This window comes from Oryx dammah, unplaced genomic scaffold, assembly GCF_014754425.2.
Source record: "Oryx dammah isolate SB20612 unplaced genomic scaffold, SCBI_Odam_1.1 HiC_scaffold_29, whole genome shotgun sequence".
Classification (NCBI taxonomy): Eukaryota; Metazoa; Chordata; class Mammalia; order Artiodactyla; family Bovidae; genus Oryx; species Oryx dammah.
In genome coordinates, this window is record NW_024070213.1 from 50,612,572 (window position 1) to 50,630,464 (window position 17,893).

General features: G+C 35.2%; 1 protein-coding gene across 2 annotated transcripts in view; it reads right to left on the reverse strand.

Moving 5' to 3' along the window:
- HCFC2 (host cell factor C2) overlaps nt 1-17,893 on the reverse strand; it is a 50,644-nt gene that overhangs the window by 24,397 nt on the left and 8,354 nt on the right. For both annotated transcript variants that reach the window (XM_040234830.1, XM_040234829.1), the window contains exons 4-9: nt 10,802-11,010; nt 9,967-10,051; nt 7,780-7,886; nt 7,483-7,671; nt 1,039-1,206; nt 477-529 (exon numbers count right to left, since the gene is read on the reverse strand). In XM_040234830.1, coding sequence (XP_040090764.1) covers nt 477-529; nt 1,039-1,206; nt 7,483-7,671; nt 7,780-7,886; nt 9,967-10,051; nt 10,802-11,010 — 811 coding nt within the window. The remainder of the gene's footprint in view (nt 1-476; nt 530-1,038; nt 1,207-7,482; nt 7,672-7,779; nt 7,887-9,966; nt 10,052-10,801; nt 11,011-17,893) is intronic.

The following is a 17,893-nucleotide window of genomic DNA, read 5'->3' on the forward strand; positions in this document are numbered from 1 at the left end:
GGTAGATACAGAAGAAAGATAAAATATTTGAAAGTAGTAGTTTCTAGAGAGGCAGGATCAAGAGCAAATAGGAACAGAGTAGGGAACCGTTGCTCTTTATTATAAACCTTGTAGTAACACCTAAATTTATTTTTTGAAATATATATGGTGTGTATGCTTGTGTGTATATTAGCCTCTGATACTATGTACAATGAGACTTCAATCTCCTAGCCAAGGGTTCTTAATTCAGGCTACTGTCACAATGATATGTAGAGCTTTCCTTAAAAACAGTTACCTGGTCATCATCTTAAAGATTCTCTTTCACTGGATCTGGGGAAAGGCATGGGAACCTGTGTTTATTTGTTTTTAATCTCAGAGGTGAATGTGATGTGTAGCCATGGTTGAGACTCCCTATCCTCAGGTAATATAAAATATTAATAAAAACTGGCACTATAACCATAAACATCCATTTACCATTATACATTTTTTCAACTTACACTGTTAGGAATGATGCTATTACTGCCTTGTCTGTGAGGGTCCATCCTGACTCCTGTAGGAATAAGAAAGTTCAGACTGATATGCTATAAATAAACTTCCAAGAAAATATGTTACAGTCAAATATTTTTAAAAGTTACATATTAAAGGTTTAAAAAGTAGTAACTATCAAAGATTATCTGTTTTCTTAATAGTCTGCTTAATAGCTGATTTAAATCCTTTTTGGAAGAACATGTAAAATTAAATTTGCTTTTACTTTCCAAGTAAATATATTTTTGAAAGCTGAAATATTTATAAAAAATAATTAAACAACTATCATGTCAAATTAAGAAAGCACATCAAAATGAACTACAAAAAAAATTCTACCCTATACATCTATGTGTTCTACTATATCACGATGCTAATACAGTCAAGTTCCAGAGTTGAAACATATATGATTTACCAGGTAGGAAACATCACAGCATAACATTTCTTAAACCAGATCTAACCATAGGCTTTTCTATAGTTATCTTTTTTTCATAAAGCATATGAGCATACATGCTCTAAGTGTAAAAATTATACTACCTTGCATATTTGGTGATGCTGAAGAATCTGATGATGCAGCTTGGTATGGCAAGTCTGTATTCAACTGCAAAAGATAGCCCTCAACTGTAGGCACTTCATCCCATTTGACGTGAAAAGAATTGGTAGTGGCTTTGATCAGTTGTACTTGTGATGGTGCTGGTGGTTTCTCTAAAGAACAAAATTGGTATTAAGTATTTAAGTTTCAAATGTATCAACAGTTTCTCTATATAGTTTGTACAGACCTGGAATTCTGAAAATATTAGCAATGAATATTTCATCTGTTTACTAAGAGGGAAAAAATTTACTCAGATAAGCAAAGCTATAGCAGGTCAAATGAAAATAATTTAGAGTTCTGATTCAATGTATTTATCTAATTACTTATGCAAATAAAACTATAAACAAAATAATCCAGGTCTAAGCTGAGTCACCAAATTAAAAAAAAAAATTAATCCTAGAGGAGGGGGGGAAACCAAGTACTTGACAGTTAGCTATACTATTTTACCTCTTCAGGAGCTTTTAATTTTATGAACCAATTTTAAGCCAAGAGAATACATGTTAGAAATACTGTTAATGTTAGCAATTATGATTTAGAGCTGGTATTTTTGAAAAACATAACTTCTTTGAAGTTAATACCTTCTTATCAAAACTTGTACTACTCAAAACAGGTAATTATTTTGGTATAAAATATTACCAACATTTCTAAAACAAGTTACAATCATGGACTCTTAGAACTGGAAAAAAGTACCTAAAATTATTTCTACAATATCCCAGTTTTCTTTTTGCTTACCTACCAAATTAGGAAACTCACAAATCCCAGAGCAGTATATTCCATCTCTAGACAGTTACATAAGGAAAATCTATTCTCCTAGTGAGCTGAAATTCCCTGGTGGCTCAGAGGGCAAAGAATCTGCCTGCAGATTCTTCCTGCAGCAGAAGATCCAGGTTTTGATTCTTGGGTTGGGAAGATCCCCTGGGGAAGGAAATGGCAACCCACTCCAGTATTCTTGCCTGGAGAATTCCATGGACAGAGAAGTCTGGTGGGCCGCAGTTCATGCAGTCACAAAGAGTTGGACACGACTGAACGCCTAACAGTTTCAATTCAGTGAGCTGAAATCTGTAAGTTATAATTTAATCTTTATATAACAAGTCTAATATCTATTTATTTGTATCTTTTAGAATAAGGGTCAGCAAAAGCAAACTATGGCTCATGGGCCAGATCCAGTTTGTGCCTACTTTTGTAAATAACGTTTTACTGAAATACACCTATGTTCATTTGTTTATGCATTGTCTATGAGTCCAGCTTTTGGGCTTCCCTGTGGGTTTGAATGGAAGGGAAGGGAAAAGTTAGGGAAGATCTCTATCCCTTGGTAGGGAAGATCCCATAGAGAAGGAAATGACAGTTCACTCCAGTATTCTTGCCTAGGAAATCCCAAGGACAGAGGAGACAGGAGGGCTACAGTCCATGGGGTTGCAAAAGAGTCAGACAGGATTAAACAACTAAATAACAACATGACTCCTTTTATGTTACACCAGTAGAGTTGAGTAGTTGTAATAGAGATCATATGGTCCACAAAACTTAAAATATCTACCCTCTGTGTCTTTACCAAAAAAAGTCTTATGACCCTACTTTAGAGGATAATTAAGCCAAGTTCTTTCAACTACTCCCATGTAAATTCCTCCATGATCCTATTCACAATTCAGTTTATTTATGTTTCTCAAAGTAAGGCAACCCATACCTGAGAAAAAGCAGACAAATAGACAAGTCCAGAAGATACACCACCCACATAACAGAAGTTACATGAAGAAAAATAGAGAAAACAGCAGGGTGTAAGTCAGTGAAATAAATCAAGAAAATTCCCACAACTGAAGAACATGAGCTTCCAGACTGAATGGACTCACTGAGTACTCAACACAAGGAATTTTAAAAAGACACACAATGAGACACACAGCATACATCATAAAACTTACGCACAGCAGAGACAAGGAAAAACCCTAAAAGCTATTAAGCATGAGGGGGAAGTTCACATTTAAAAGGACCAAAAATCAGAAGTGGTTTAGATTTCTCAACAAAAACGCCAGAAGTTTGAATACAATATAACACCTTTCAAAAAATATTTTCCCCAGCTTCCAAAATTCTTAAGGATAATGACTTCCAACATACAGTTCTATTTCCACTCAAACTGCCAATTTGATGGGAAGGAATACTGAATGTATTTTCAAACAATGCAAAATCTCAAAATAAATATACCACCTATGCACCCTTTCCCTGGGATGTGTTCTACAAAAAATGAGGAAGTAAACTAAGAAAAGGGAAAATAAGAGATCCAGGAAGCAGGGAAACCAGCACAGGTGAGAGGCCAAAGACATCCTCAGGAAGATGACGAAGGGAGATTCTAAGAGGATAGGTGTGCTCAATCTGTAGAAGGCAGAGTTCCAATATACCCTTTACATCCCAGATTGGAGGAGGAGAAATTTCTTCAAGATGAGGAAATCTGACAGAATATCTGATGCATCTAACCATAATGAGAGAAGATTTAAACAAGAGAGCATAGACTGAATTAGTGGTAAATATATACAAATCTAAAACAAGGTGACCATTACTAATCCAAAGCAAATGAAGAAGTTGTACAAGAGAGATAATCACCTCTCTAGGTATTCTACATAGCTTACCTGTGAATATGTTTATATGGTTAAAGGTCCGTCTAGTCAAGGCTATGGTTTTTCCAGTGGTCATGTATGTATGCGAGAGTTGGACTATAAAGAGAGCTGAGCGCCCAAGAATTGATGCTTTTGAACTGTGGTGTTGGAGAAGACTCTTGAGAGTCCCTTGGACTGCAAGGAGATCCAACCAGTCCATCCTAAAGGAGATCAGTCCTGGATGTTCACTGGAAGGACTGATGTTGAAGCTGAAACTCCAATACTTTGGCCACCTGATGGGAAGAGCTGACTCATTTGAAAAGACCCTGATGCTAGGAAAGATTGAGGGCAGGAGGAGAAGGGGACGACAGAGGATGAGATGGTTGGATGGCATCATCAACTCAATGGACATGGGTTTGGGTGGACTCTGGGAGTTGGTGATGGACAGGGAGGCCTGGCGTGCTGCAGTTCATGAAGTCTCAAAGAGTCAGACATGACTGAGCAACTGAACTGAACTGAACTGAATGTAAAACACTGAACTCTCATCTAACAAAATGATGGTGTAATCATAATCAGTCAGAATGAGCGAGTAGGGGTTAGAGAAGGTGCATAGGAGAGAGGTAAGGAGTGTTGGGAAGAAGTGAGAAATCCTTGACTTCCATGACTTCCACAGTTTGAAAAATGAGCATATTATGACTAAACTGAAAAAAGAGTAACATATTCATGTTATATGGAGATAGGAAGCTAAATACCATAGGAACTGTTTAACAGAGCTGAAAGCACATGATTGTGAAGCAAGTAAGATGGGAGGAAAGTGGGAGCAAGACTGCTGTTTTTCATTTTTTAAAACGCCTTATGGAAGAATCCTAATCTTTACATGTTCTCAAGTGCACAAAACTTAACTAAAAGTTTAAAAAAAAGGCAAGATGAAGAATCTTTATATCCCTCTCCCACCCAAACTGATGCCAAGTTAGCAAGAGAAAAAGCAAAATCTAAATTTTATCTTCATGATAGTGGCCATGATTACTTTTAGACAGATATTCCTGTCTATAGCCTTTTATGGAAAAGTTTATGAAAAACTGGCCATTCAGAGACAGTGATTATTTTTTTGTCTCAGATCTCTTAGATAATCTTGTTAAAGTAACATAGTTGCTACTGGAAAAAATTTATATGTGCACATTTTTATTTTAATCTCAGAGACTGATTAGAATCTTATCCTTACACTTCAGCTCATAATTCCCAACTTCAAAGATGAATCATAAGTTCAGTTTTCTGTATTTTTTTCCTAACTCCTAACCTAATATGCTCATTTTTCTACTTTTTGCACAGAAAGCATTTAGTCTCTAACTTAATTGTTCGATTTATTACTTTTTCAAGTATCTTGAAAAATTTTTTAATCTTAATTTTAAAATTAAACTTTCTATATTATAAAAGCAACACATGCTACTGTAGAAAATACAGATAAGAAAGAAAACCTTTTTAAAAAATGTATAATCTCACCTCTTAGCTATTATTACTTTGGTACACAGTATATCCTTCCAGATTTTCCTGTTTATACACTTAAAAGAAAAACTGGAATCTTAGGTTGTTTTATAACTGCTTTTCTCATAAAACAACACATATTAATGTCTCCAGATCTGATTTTTCTACTGCCTTCCAGATTTCTTTATTCCCTCAACTGCTTAACTGATCTCCTTATTTCAAACTTAGCAAGGTTTAAATGGAACTTTTCATTTTCTCCACAAGCCTGTTTTCTCCACAATCTTTCCCATCTCAGTAAATGGAAATAACACCGTATTATTCAAGGTAAAAACTTCATCCTTTTTTTCTCTTTCTGTCAACTACCACACCCAACTCATCAGTCAGTTCTGTTAACAAAAACTGTAAAATACATTTCAAACTTATCCACTCTTTCCACCTCTAGAGTCGAAGATTTCTTTGACGACTGCAAAAGCCTCTTTTTGTGTCTCTGTGTCTACTTTTGCCCCCTACAATTTATTTTCCACTCAAGTTCATTGATGATTCCAAAATACAGATCAGATCATGACACATCTCTCCTCCAAACTAATAAATCTCTCCACCATTGTATTTTAGAAACAATGTAATCTTTACCATGATGTTGCAGGTCCTGTATGATCTGTCCTGTGGTCATCGCTCTAATCTCTATGCCTACACTCTCTTACTCAGCTCAGATCTGTTGACAAACATGCCAAGTATTCCCATCTCAGGGCCCTCATACTTGCTTTTCATTCTTCCTGTAGTGTCCCCTCCCTGCCCCACCACCTGACTTTTTACATGGATAGCACTCTCTCATCATTTGGTGCTGTGCTGTGCTAAGTTGCTTCAATTGTGTCCGACTCTTTGCAACCCTATGGACTGTAGACCGCCAGGCTCCTCTGTCCATAGGATTCTCCAGGCAAGAATACTGGAATGGGTTGTCATGCCCTCTTCATTTGGATTACATCTCAAATGCCAGTTCACCCTTTCCCGACTCCAGTAGCCACCCCACTTCACCCCATTCCTAGTACCTCCCAATACTATCTAATTGTTCTATTTTACTGTCTTCAGATACTCACCCCAAACTAAATTTATTTTGTTTATTTGTCTGATTACTGCCCATCAACCTTCTGTCCTCACACTCTTATAGAATATTAAGTTCTTTGACAGGACAGACGTTATCAGTCTTATTCACTGATTTATTCTCAGCATTTAGAACAGTTCCTATTCACAGCTGTCAACCAATAAATCAATAAATATTTATGGAAAAACGGACATGAGTTCTATACTAAAAATTGCTTTTTATTATAATACTTCTTAAAAAACTTTTTTATTTTGGAATAATTTTAGATTTATAGAAAAATTGCAGAGTTCCCATATACCTTTTACTCAGTATTTTCTAATGCTAATACACTTATAACTAAGAAATGAACTCTGGAATAACAGTATTTATCAAGGCTTCCCTTGTGGTTCAGTGGTAAAGAATCTACATGTCAATGCAGAAGACATGGGTTCAATCCCTGGGTCAGGAAGATCCCCTAGAGAAGGAAATGGCATCCCACTACAGTATTATTGCCTGGGAAATCCCATGGACAGAGAAGCCTGGCAGGCTACACAGTCCATGCGGTTGCAAAAGAGCTGGATACAACTGAGCAACTAAACAACAACACTATTTATTAACCAAACTACAGACTATTCAGGTTTTACCACCACCATTATTTTCAATAAATGGTTTTTGTTCCAGGATATCACCTTATATTTAATCATCATATCTCCTTAGTCTCCTCTAATCTGTGACTATTTCTTAGTCTTTCCTTGTTTTTCATCACTTTAAACTTTTGAAGAATACTGTTCACATATCCTGTAAAACATCTAGAATGTCCCTCAGTTTGGATTTGTCTAATATGTTCTCATATTTAGAATGGCATTATGCATTTTGGGGAAAAGTACCACAGAGGTGAAGTATCTTCTTATCACATGATATGGGAGGCAGGGACTAAGTGATACCAACACAACTTATCTCTAGTGATACTGACCTTGATTACTTAAGGTGATGTTTGCCAGGTTTCTACACTGCAAAGCTACTAGTTTTCCCTTTCCATACTCTACTCCTGGGAAGGGAGTCACTAAATTCACTCTAAACTCATGGAGAGGGAAATTAAGAAACTCCTCTAGAATGGAAAATATCTATACATATCATTTCTTCCATTCATATGAAAAAGAGAGGTAGTGACATGACAGCAAGCTCAAAAGACAGACATTACTTGATTATTTATCTAAAGAAAAACTTTGTTAAATACTCTTACCTACCAGTATCAAGATACCAAAGATCCTTGCAGCAAACTTGACTATTCAGTGCTTTTTTGTAGCCGTCTCTTCCACTCCAAAAATATAATCGAGTGCCAATTGCAACAGCACAGTGTCCAGCTCTTGGTCTTGGTCTTGAATTTTTTTTATCTTCCTGAGAATCTGATACTAGGGTGGTCCATTCTGCTGTATCTAAACATAGAAATATCCATGACTGATCAACTTCTCTTAAATGACAAAATAATAAAAATTATTTTATTAATAAATTTTATTTTAGTAAATAATTCTTAAAAGACTTACCCAGATTCAGGTAAGAAAATGAACTGGTACACCTCCATTCACAATCATGAGGTGAAGTCTCAATATTCTCCCCTTTATGTGGAACCCATCCACCAAAGATGTACATCCTGAACAACAACAAAAGGAAAACATAAAGGAGCTGGTTTTCTTTTTAAAATCACTTATCACTGTCAAGGAAATGCAAATATGATAATGAATAAAGTGGTCTTCATTCTAGAGTTTATAATTTTATGAAGCCATACAGAATCGAAATTATTTCTCTCTGGCCAGTTACTTAAAGTAGGAAATATTTCAATTATAACACATTTAAAAATCAATATTGTATGCAATATACTCAGGGGTACCTCAGCCAGAAGCATGACATTGAAAGTCAGATTTAGAATTGATGTGTATAGTAACCAAAGAGAATTCAGTTTCATATAACTTTGGTCACTGATATCATCAAATAAAAAACATTAAATATGTTCCTCAGAGCCCTAAAGGTTCTTGAGACATGCCCAGTGGTAACTGAAAAAGTAAGGCTCATCAGGCAGAGCTTAGGCCATGTAGCCTCACGCCAACCAGAGAAGCTCTGTTTTTTAAAATCTGTTTTCTATATTATAGTTCCAGTACAAAAGCATATTTTATAAAAGAGTTCTGCTGTTTAAAAAAATGAATATCTTATTAGATTTTGCTTATGGTTATTTTTGAGAAGAACTAATGAGGTTCTAAATTTTAACTGTTGTCTCCTAAAAGATTACCATTAAGATAAAGTCTCTACAGAGATAAGTACTTACTTCAATTCTACTTAAAACAATATTCCTAATCCTGGCTCAGTGTTGCATAAAAAAGGGAACTTGTTGATGACAGTTAACCTTGAAGGAGTGCTCTTTATGTACCAGGTACTGTTGGAAGCATTTTCCATGTACTGATTCATCCAGTCCTCATGGGAGCCTTGTGAAGGACATTTTACTGTTATCCCCATTTTATACTTGAGTTGGTTTAAAGCTCAATATTCAGAAAACAAAGATCATGGCATCCAGTCCCATCACTTCATGGCAAACAGATGGGGAAACAGTGGAAACAGTGGCAGACTTTATTTTGGGGGGCTCCAAAATCACTGCAGATGGTGACTGCAGCCATGAAATTAAAAGACACTTACTCCTTGGAAGGAAAGTTATGACCAACCTAGACAGCATATTAAAAAGCAGAGACATTACTTTGCCAACAAAGGTCCGTCTAGTCAAGGCTATGGCTTTTCCAGTAGTCATGTATGGATGTGAGAGTTGGACTATAAAGAAAGCTGAGCACCAAAGAATTGATGCTTTGAACTGTGGTGTTGGAGAAGACTCTGGAGAGTCCCTTGGACTGCAAGGAGATCCAACCAGTCCATCCTAATGGAAATCAGTCCTGAATATTCATTGGAAGGACTGATGCTGAAGCTTAAATTCCAATACTTTGGCCACCTGATGCAAAGAGCTGACTCATTTGAAAAGACCCTGATGCTGGGAAAGATTGAAGGTGGGAGGAGAAGGGGATGACAGAGGATGAGATGCTTGGATGCCATTACTGACTCAATGGACATGAGTTTGAGTAAACTCTGGGAGTTGGTGATGGACAGGGAGGCCTGGCGTGCTGCAGTCCATGGGGTCACAAAGAGTCGGACACGACTGAGCGACTGAACTGAACTGACTGATAATCGAGTAATCTGAAGTACAGAGAGATTAAGTTTCTTTGCCCCTGAACAGACAGTACAAGTATCCAAGCTGAGACCTGAATTCAGGTAATCTGGTTACAGAGTCCACCTTCTATCCATAATGCCATCCAAAGTATAATCATTGAACACAGAAGCTAAATATACACCTGAGTATGAATCAAGCACTACCAAAAATGTGTAAGAAGAAACAATGAGTTACGTGTGTCAAATCTATTGATGGAGGACAGATAAGTTTGACATCACCCTGCCTTACCCTTATGTAAAACCTACTCTGTGCATGATGTAAGGAATGCAAAGAAGCAGAAGAAGGAATATGACAAGAAAATGCATGATATTTTGGCTCCTGTGCACATATCATTTTGGTTTCAGTAAGTGCAATCAAGCATTATCAAATCATCTTCAAGAAACTAGCAGCATCACTCTTCTTTGTATGTATCTTTCTTAAGTTTGTTAAAAAGAAAAAAAGACCAAAATACAAAATAACACCATACTTATTTCCTATAACACTGGCTGTATGAAGGCTTCGTGGAAGTGGCACTGTCCCTTTAGTTTCTGGTTTTGACCATGACATAGTTTCTAAAAATAAAAACAAGTATATTAGCAACTTAATCTAATAATAGAGAATTACCTCAACTTCCAGAAATTTTTTTAAAAAAGGGACCTACCAAAATGAAGCTAAAATGTTTCAAAACCATTATTTGAATTTCATCTTAAAATAAACATTTTCAGCTGACACAAATTGTCAATCACAGCAATCTATTTACACTCGAATGTTAGTATTTGCAATGGAGAGGTGTATTTAGGGTGCAAACAATTTTGAATTAAGACTAGATTAAGGTTTTTAACATTTTAAGTAAGAGCACATTGTGCAGAAGACACTCAGAAGTGACAGCACATGTATCTTCCAAATATTCATTCCTACAGCACCTTAAAATAGCTATGCAAGGGTTTTTTTTTATCGACCAGATGTAACATTACTAATGCCACATTTACTATAGACAGGGTAACCACATAAATTCAATCATCCTCAACTGGGACACTTTACAGAGTAAAAGGAGGTACTACTGATAATTTACATGGGACAGTAAGCATAAAACAGGACCATTAAAGGCAAACCAGAAAATATGGTGATCCTACTTACAGGGAGCCCAGGAGTGTCACTATCATAAATCAAACATTCATTTGTTCAACTTGACTCATCAGCAATCATTCATATTAAATCTAAGTACAACTCAATACTGTAATAAAAATATTTTTCAAGGCAATTTTTATGTTTGCCTTTATCAATCATAATGAATTTCTAAGCCTGAATCAACTTAAGCTCACCTAAGTCAAGTTGCCATAGATCATCCAGGCGAGCACCACACATTCCACCAAAAACATACATTTTAGGGCTTCCAGAATCTCTTTTGCAATATATAACAGCTGTGTGGGATTCTCTTGGAGAAGGCACAATCCCTTTAGTCACCGGAATGCTCCAACCCACAACACCAGAACCATGCTGTAGCTCCAACTCATAGAAGTCATTTAAATATCTAGGATATAATGAAATAAATTAAAACATTAATATAATATATACCTTTTATTTGCTTTTTCTTTCTACTTATAAAAATTATGTATGCTTACTGTGAAAAAGTCATACAGTACAGAAAAATATTAGGAGAGCAGAAACCCCATAATTCATTCATTCAATGTTATTTATCAAACATTACTGTGTACCAGGCACTCTTATGGGGATCATCAGTGAACAGAGAGATTTAAAAAATCTGCCACCATACAGCCAACACTCATGTCCATGACAATACTGTGATGGTTTCAAAACATAGCCTCAAATTCCCTGACCTTCTTCCCTACAGCAAGTTGGGTTTATGTCCACTTCCCTAGGCGCTGGGTAGGTTGTGACTCCTTTAACTAATAGAGTACAGTGAAATGATACTATGTGATTTCTGGGGCTGAGTCACAGAAGGCCAATGCAGCTTCACTAGTGACCACTTGCATTCGGAATCCTGAACCTCCATGAAAGTTCAACTGTCAGAAAACCACCATCTGAACAGGACACACGCAGGCACACAGGATGACAGTCCTAGTTGAGTCCACCCTTCAGCCATCCCAGCTGAGGCATCAGACATGGGAGTAACCATTCAAGCCTTCCCATCTGAGGGCCTAGCCATCACTGTTGTCTCCCGTACGAATTTTCAAAGGACAGAATCCATGGACACAATAAAATGGTTGCTAGTTTCCATCACTAACTTTTGGGGCAATTTATTACACGGTACTAGATAACTGGAACAATCACTACTGACAATAGTAAATACCCTTTAAGACCTCTCCGTCTATGGATAGCTACATACGTATAAGCAAGGTATACTAAAAATGTTGCTTTGCAACTTTTTTTTCTTTATAAATTTTCACTCTATAATGTCATAGCAATGTTCTACATAGCTTTTATACTCTAGAAATTGGCATCAGACTTCTCATCTGTGACATGGATGTTTTCTATGTTTTCAGCAAAATGATTTTCATAGGAATCTGTTTCTCAATAAACTGAGTAATCAAATTATTACTCAAGTATGAAGGCAAAATTAAACATTTCAGAACATATAAAACTTCAAAGTTTAGCCATATAATTTGTTTTGTGAAAAAATGATTCTAGATCATCCATGAAAAATAAAAAGAAATCCAAGAAAGAATACACTGAATAAAAGAAATGGTTGTACAAATAAACTAGTAATTTATAATTAAATTTAAATTGATGTTGAAACTGTGGTTGTGAGGTCTAAATAATCACTGAGAAAGACTAATCAAAAAATCAATTTCTTAACATTATTGTCATTTGGAATAAGATTCATAATGCTACAAAACAGAAAAAAGGGAGTAAGCAGAAAAAGGCTACAGATAAAGATAATCTATTTCTAAAGATGAAAAGGTATCTTTGGTTTAAATGTGTGTGATAATTTCCAAGCAACAAAAGGAAGCACAGAAATAGCATGTATAATTTTCAAATCATAAGAAGGAAAGAATGAATCAGGGAAAAAAAAGGAAAATGGGGAAAAAAAGCATAATCTATAGAGATAGGATAGGAAAAAAACAACTATAAACAGTGTCAAGAGAAAAGAAAAACTGAAATCACTTTAGTATACATCACAGAAAAGAGATCAAATTTTCTTAATATAAAGACCTATAAAATCAAGAAATCAAGATAATGACCAATCACACAATAGACACAGGTGAAAGGTATAAACAGGCAGTTCACAGAACAGGAAATAAAAATTACATAAATACACTTCACAAATATTCACCCTCATCACAACTTTTACAAATCTACAAAGGAAGAGAAAGGGGTATGGAGAAGCAACAATAAGCAGAGTTTATAGAAGACATAAAATTACACGGGCAGGGAAAAAACTTCCCTATTATAAGACAAAGTCTCTTCAACGTAGGGAATGTGTAGGGGAATCAAAAGAACCCCAAATCCAACTATAAGCAATTAACAACAAGTGAAAGTGAAAGCCGCTCAGACATGTCCGACTCTTTGTGACCCCGAGGACTATACAGTCCATGAAATTCTCCAGGCCAGAATACTGTAGTGGGTAGCCTTTCCCTTCTCCTAGGGATCTTCCCAACCCAGGGATCAAACCCAGGTCTCCCACATTGCAGGTGGATTCTTTACCAGCTGAGCCACAAGGGAAGCATAGCAAGGATGATAATAAAACTATTTAACAACTGATATGGCATAGATTTAAACAGGTCAGAATGAATGCCAGCCACTATGCTGTAAACAGTTCATACTATTAACTGTTAGTTCTATTTACGAAAGTTAAGTCTGTAACAAAATAATATATACAGGTTGAAATTATATATAAGGAATAAAACACAAATTCACAATCACACTGGGAGATTTTAACATGTCATTCAGAAGTTGATATGACCAAGATCTACAGCATAAAACAGTTTTGAATAATAATTTAAGACACTGATTTAATAAAGAACCTTCTACCCAAACAGTCAAGAATTCATAATCCTATGAACAACTATGGAATAGTTACAAAAAATGACTGTGAAATAGACCATAAAAATAATCACTAAAAAAAGAAACTCCATAGACCATATTTTTTAATTGAGCATAATAAAACTAGATATTAGTGATAATAACAAAATTTTCCATTTGAAAAAATTTTTTAATTATGCTCAACATACACTTTTGGTTAAAAAGAGAAAAAAATTAATTATCAAACTACAGATTTAAGAAAACTTCCTTATATACAGGAACTTAAAAAAATACAACAAATTACTAAGTATAACAAAAAAGAATCAGACTCACAGATATAAAGGACAAAGTAATGGTTACCAGCGGCGAGAGGGAAGGGAGGAGGCATAGAGGGAGGGGATGAAGAGGTACAAACTATTAGGTATAAAATAAGCTACAAGAACATATTGTACAACACAGAGAATATAGCCAATATTTTGTAAGTATAAATGGAGTATAACCTCAAAAAATAGTGAATCACTAAAACTTATATAATATGATACAACTATACTTCATAATCCCATCCACAGAGGAGCCTGGCAGGTTACAGTCCGTGCGGTCAAAGAGTTGGACACAACTGAGCACAAGGCACGTGACATGGTATTTCATAAACAAGTATAGAATTGGACATGATTCAGTGACTGAACGACAACATACTTCATATGCTGCTGCTAAGTCGCTTCAGCCGTGTCCGACTGTGTGTGACCCCATAGACAGCCTCCCACCAGGCTCCCCCGTCCCTGGGATTTTCCAGGCAAGAGTACTGGAGTGGGTTGCCATTTCCTTCTCCAATGCATGAAAGTGAAAAGTGAAAGGGAAGTCGCTCAGTTGTGTCCGACTGTTAGCGACCCCATGGACTGCAGCCTACCAGGCTCCTCCATCCATGGGATTTTCCAGGCAAGAGTACTGGAGTGGGGTGCCATTGCCTTCTCCAATACTTCATATATATATATATATATATGTACATATAATTTTTTTTAAAAAAAGCTTCCTTAATCTGACCAAAGGCATATAATGGAAACTTAAAGCATACATCACTTAATGATAGGTAAATATTAAGTATATTAATGAAAATGAATAGAGTTTAGAATAAATGCTGATAATATTTTTCTATAAAGAGCTAGATAAATATTTTAGACTTTATATGTCATAAGTTCAATTCTACTCTGTTCTTTTAATAAGAAAGCAGCCAGAGACAACATGTATATAAACAGGAATGGCTGTGTTCCAATGAAACTTACTAGCAAAAACAGGCAGTAAGCCAAATTTTCCATACAAAGAGTAGTTTGTAACCCCTGGGGTGGAGACTAGAAGACCCATTTCTAAGAGAATTAAGATATGGCAGACAGGGGACTTCAAAACAGTGGGGAGGTGGAAGAAGACTGGCTTATTTAACAAATAGAACAGAAAATTCATTCAGAAGAAAAAGTAAAATCCTACAAAAATATATTGCAAGTGCATTAACATTTTAAACATAAAAAGCAAAACTGTGAATGTACTAGGAAACATGATAGAAAAATTATTTTTATAGTTTTGGGATAGAAAAGTCTTCTTAATAACCAAGACACAGAGCCAGAAAGCCATTAAAATATATATATCATCATACTTGATAAAGGAAAAAGGAAAACTCTTAAAAGGGGGGAAGCAAACAAAAGACTTGGAAAATATTATTTAGAACATATAAATATATAGAACATATAAAAAACAGTAACAAAAAGAAAGACTGTAATCCATGAAAATATGATTAGAATAATAAAATCTTGTCACTGGATACAAGATCAATATACTGGTCAAGATCAATAGAGAGAGACCAACTTTATTTCTATATGCTAGCAATGAACAATCCAAAAATGAAATTAAGCAGCCAAATTTAGTCACAATGTCATCAAAAAGAATAAAAGATTAAAAATAAATTTAACAAGAGCAAGATTAGTACATTGGAAATCTGAAAACATTGCTGACCAACAACCTAAAGAAGATCTAAATAAACGTAGAGCCATTCCATGTTTATAGACTAGAAGACTCAATACTAATAAGATAGAAACTCTCCAAATATTGATATATCCAGTCAACACATTCCCTATCAAAATCTTAGGAGAACTTTTTGCGGAAACTGGCAAGATGATCCTAAAATTTACACAGAAATGCAAAGGATTCAGAATAGTGAAAACATGCTTGAGAAAAGAGTAAAATTTCATAACGTAGATCTTCCTATTTTAAAACTTACTACAAAGCTACAGTAACTAAGACAATGTGGTATGAGCATAAGACCAGAAATATAGATCAGTCGGACAGAATTAGAAGTCTAGAAACAAACTCTTACAGTTATGGTTAATTGACAGTCAACAAAGATGCCAGAACAATATAATGAGAAAAGGATAATCTTTACAACGAATAGTGTTGGGAAAACTGAATATCCGTATGTAAAGGATGAATTTACTCAGTTACTTTAGGCATAAAAATTACCTCAAAAAGAACCATAGACATAAATGTAAAGGACAAAACTATAGAACTTTTAGAACAAAATAGAAGAACAATCTTTATGACCTTGAGATAGGCATACAGTTCTTAAAAATGATGCTAAAAGCATAATCCATATTTGCAAATCATTTGATTTTTTTAAAAACAAACTTGTATCTAGAATATATAAAGAAGTCTTACAACTCAAGAATACAAGCAACTAAATTTTATTTTTAAAATTTATTGTATTGAAGTATAGTTAATTTACAATGTTACATTAATTTCTGTTGTACAGCAAAGTGACTCAGTTACACATATCTATATACATTCTTTTTTATATTGGTTTCTATGATGGTCTATCACAGGATACTGAATATAGCTCCCTGTGCTACACAGCAGAACCTTGTTGTTTACCCAGCTCTATATGACAGTTTGCACCTGCTAATCTGAAACTCTCAATCCATCCCTCCCCCATGGCAACCACAAGCCTGTTCTCTATGTCTGTGAGTCGATTTCTGTTTCATAAATAAGTTTATTTGTACCATATATTAGATTCCACATATTAAGTGATATTATATGGTATTTGTCTTTCTCTTTTTGACTTACTTCACTGAGTATGATCATCTCTAGGTCTATTCATGTTATTGCAAATAGCAGTCAGTATTTCCTTCTTTTTTATGGCCAAGTAGTATTCCATTGTGTATACGTACCACATCTTCTTTATCCATCCATCTGTCTATGGACATTTAGGTTGTTTCCATGCCTTGGGTATTGTGAACTGTGCTGCTATGAACATAGGTGTGCAATGTATCTTTTTGAATTATAGTTTTTTCTGGAAAAATGCCCAGGAGTGGGATTGTTGGATCATATGACACTTTTAGTTTTTTTAGAAACTTCCATACTGTTATCCACAGTGGCTATACCAATTCATAGTCCCATCAACAGTGTAGGAGAGTTTCCTTTTCTCCATACCCTCTCGAGCATTTGTTATTTGTAGACTTTTTAATGATGGCCATTCTGACCAGTGTGAGGTGGTACCTGATTGTTATTCTGATTTGCATTTCTCTAATAATCAGCAAGGTTCAGCACCTTTTCTTGTGCCTATTGGCCATCTATATCAAACAATTTAATTTTAAAATGAACAAAGATTTGAATAGAAATTTCACCAAAGAAGATATATAAATGGCTAAAAAGCTCATGAAAAGAAACTCAACATCATTGGTCAATAGGGAAATGCAAACCAAAACCAAAATAAGACATGACCTTATACCCACTAGGTTGGCTACAGTCAAAAAGACAGACAATAAAAATGTTAGCATTTGATGTGGAAAATTTGGAACCCTTATACATTGCTGGAGGGAAGGTAAAATGGTAGTTACTGGAAAACAGTCCAGTAGTGCTTAAAAGTTAAATGTAAATTTCCCACATGACTCATCAGTTCTATTACTAGGTATCTAATCAAGAGCAATGAATACATATCCATAGAAAGACTTGTAGGCAAATGATAACAGCATTATTATAAGAGCTCCAAATTGGAAACAATCCAAATGTCTATCAACTGATTACAGATAAATAAAATGTGACATACCAGTACAATGGAGTATTATTCAACAATAAAAAGGAAAAAAACATTTGATACATGCTACAGTATGGTTGAACCTCAATATTAGGCTAAGTCAAAGAAGATAAATGCACAAAATCACATGTATATGAAATGTTCAGAAAAAGCTAATCTAAGAGACAGAAAGTAGTCTGGTAGTTATGTGGGTATTGGTATAGGAATGAGGACTGACTGCAAATGAATAAGAAGTTTCTTATAGTAACTCATATATACGGAATCTAGGAAAGCAGTACTGGTGAACCTATTTACAGAGAAGAAATGGAAACGCAGATATAGAGAATGGACTTGTGGACACAGAGAGGGGAGGAGA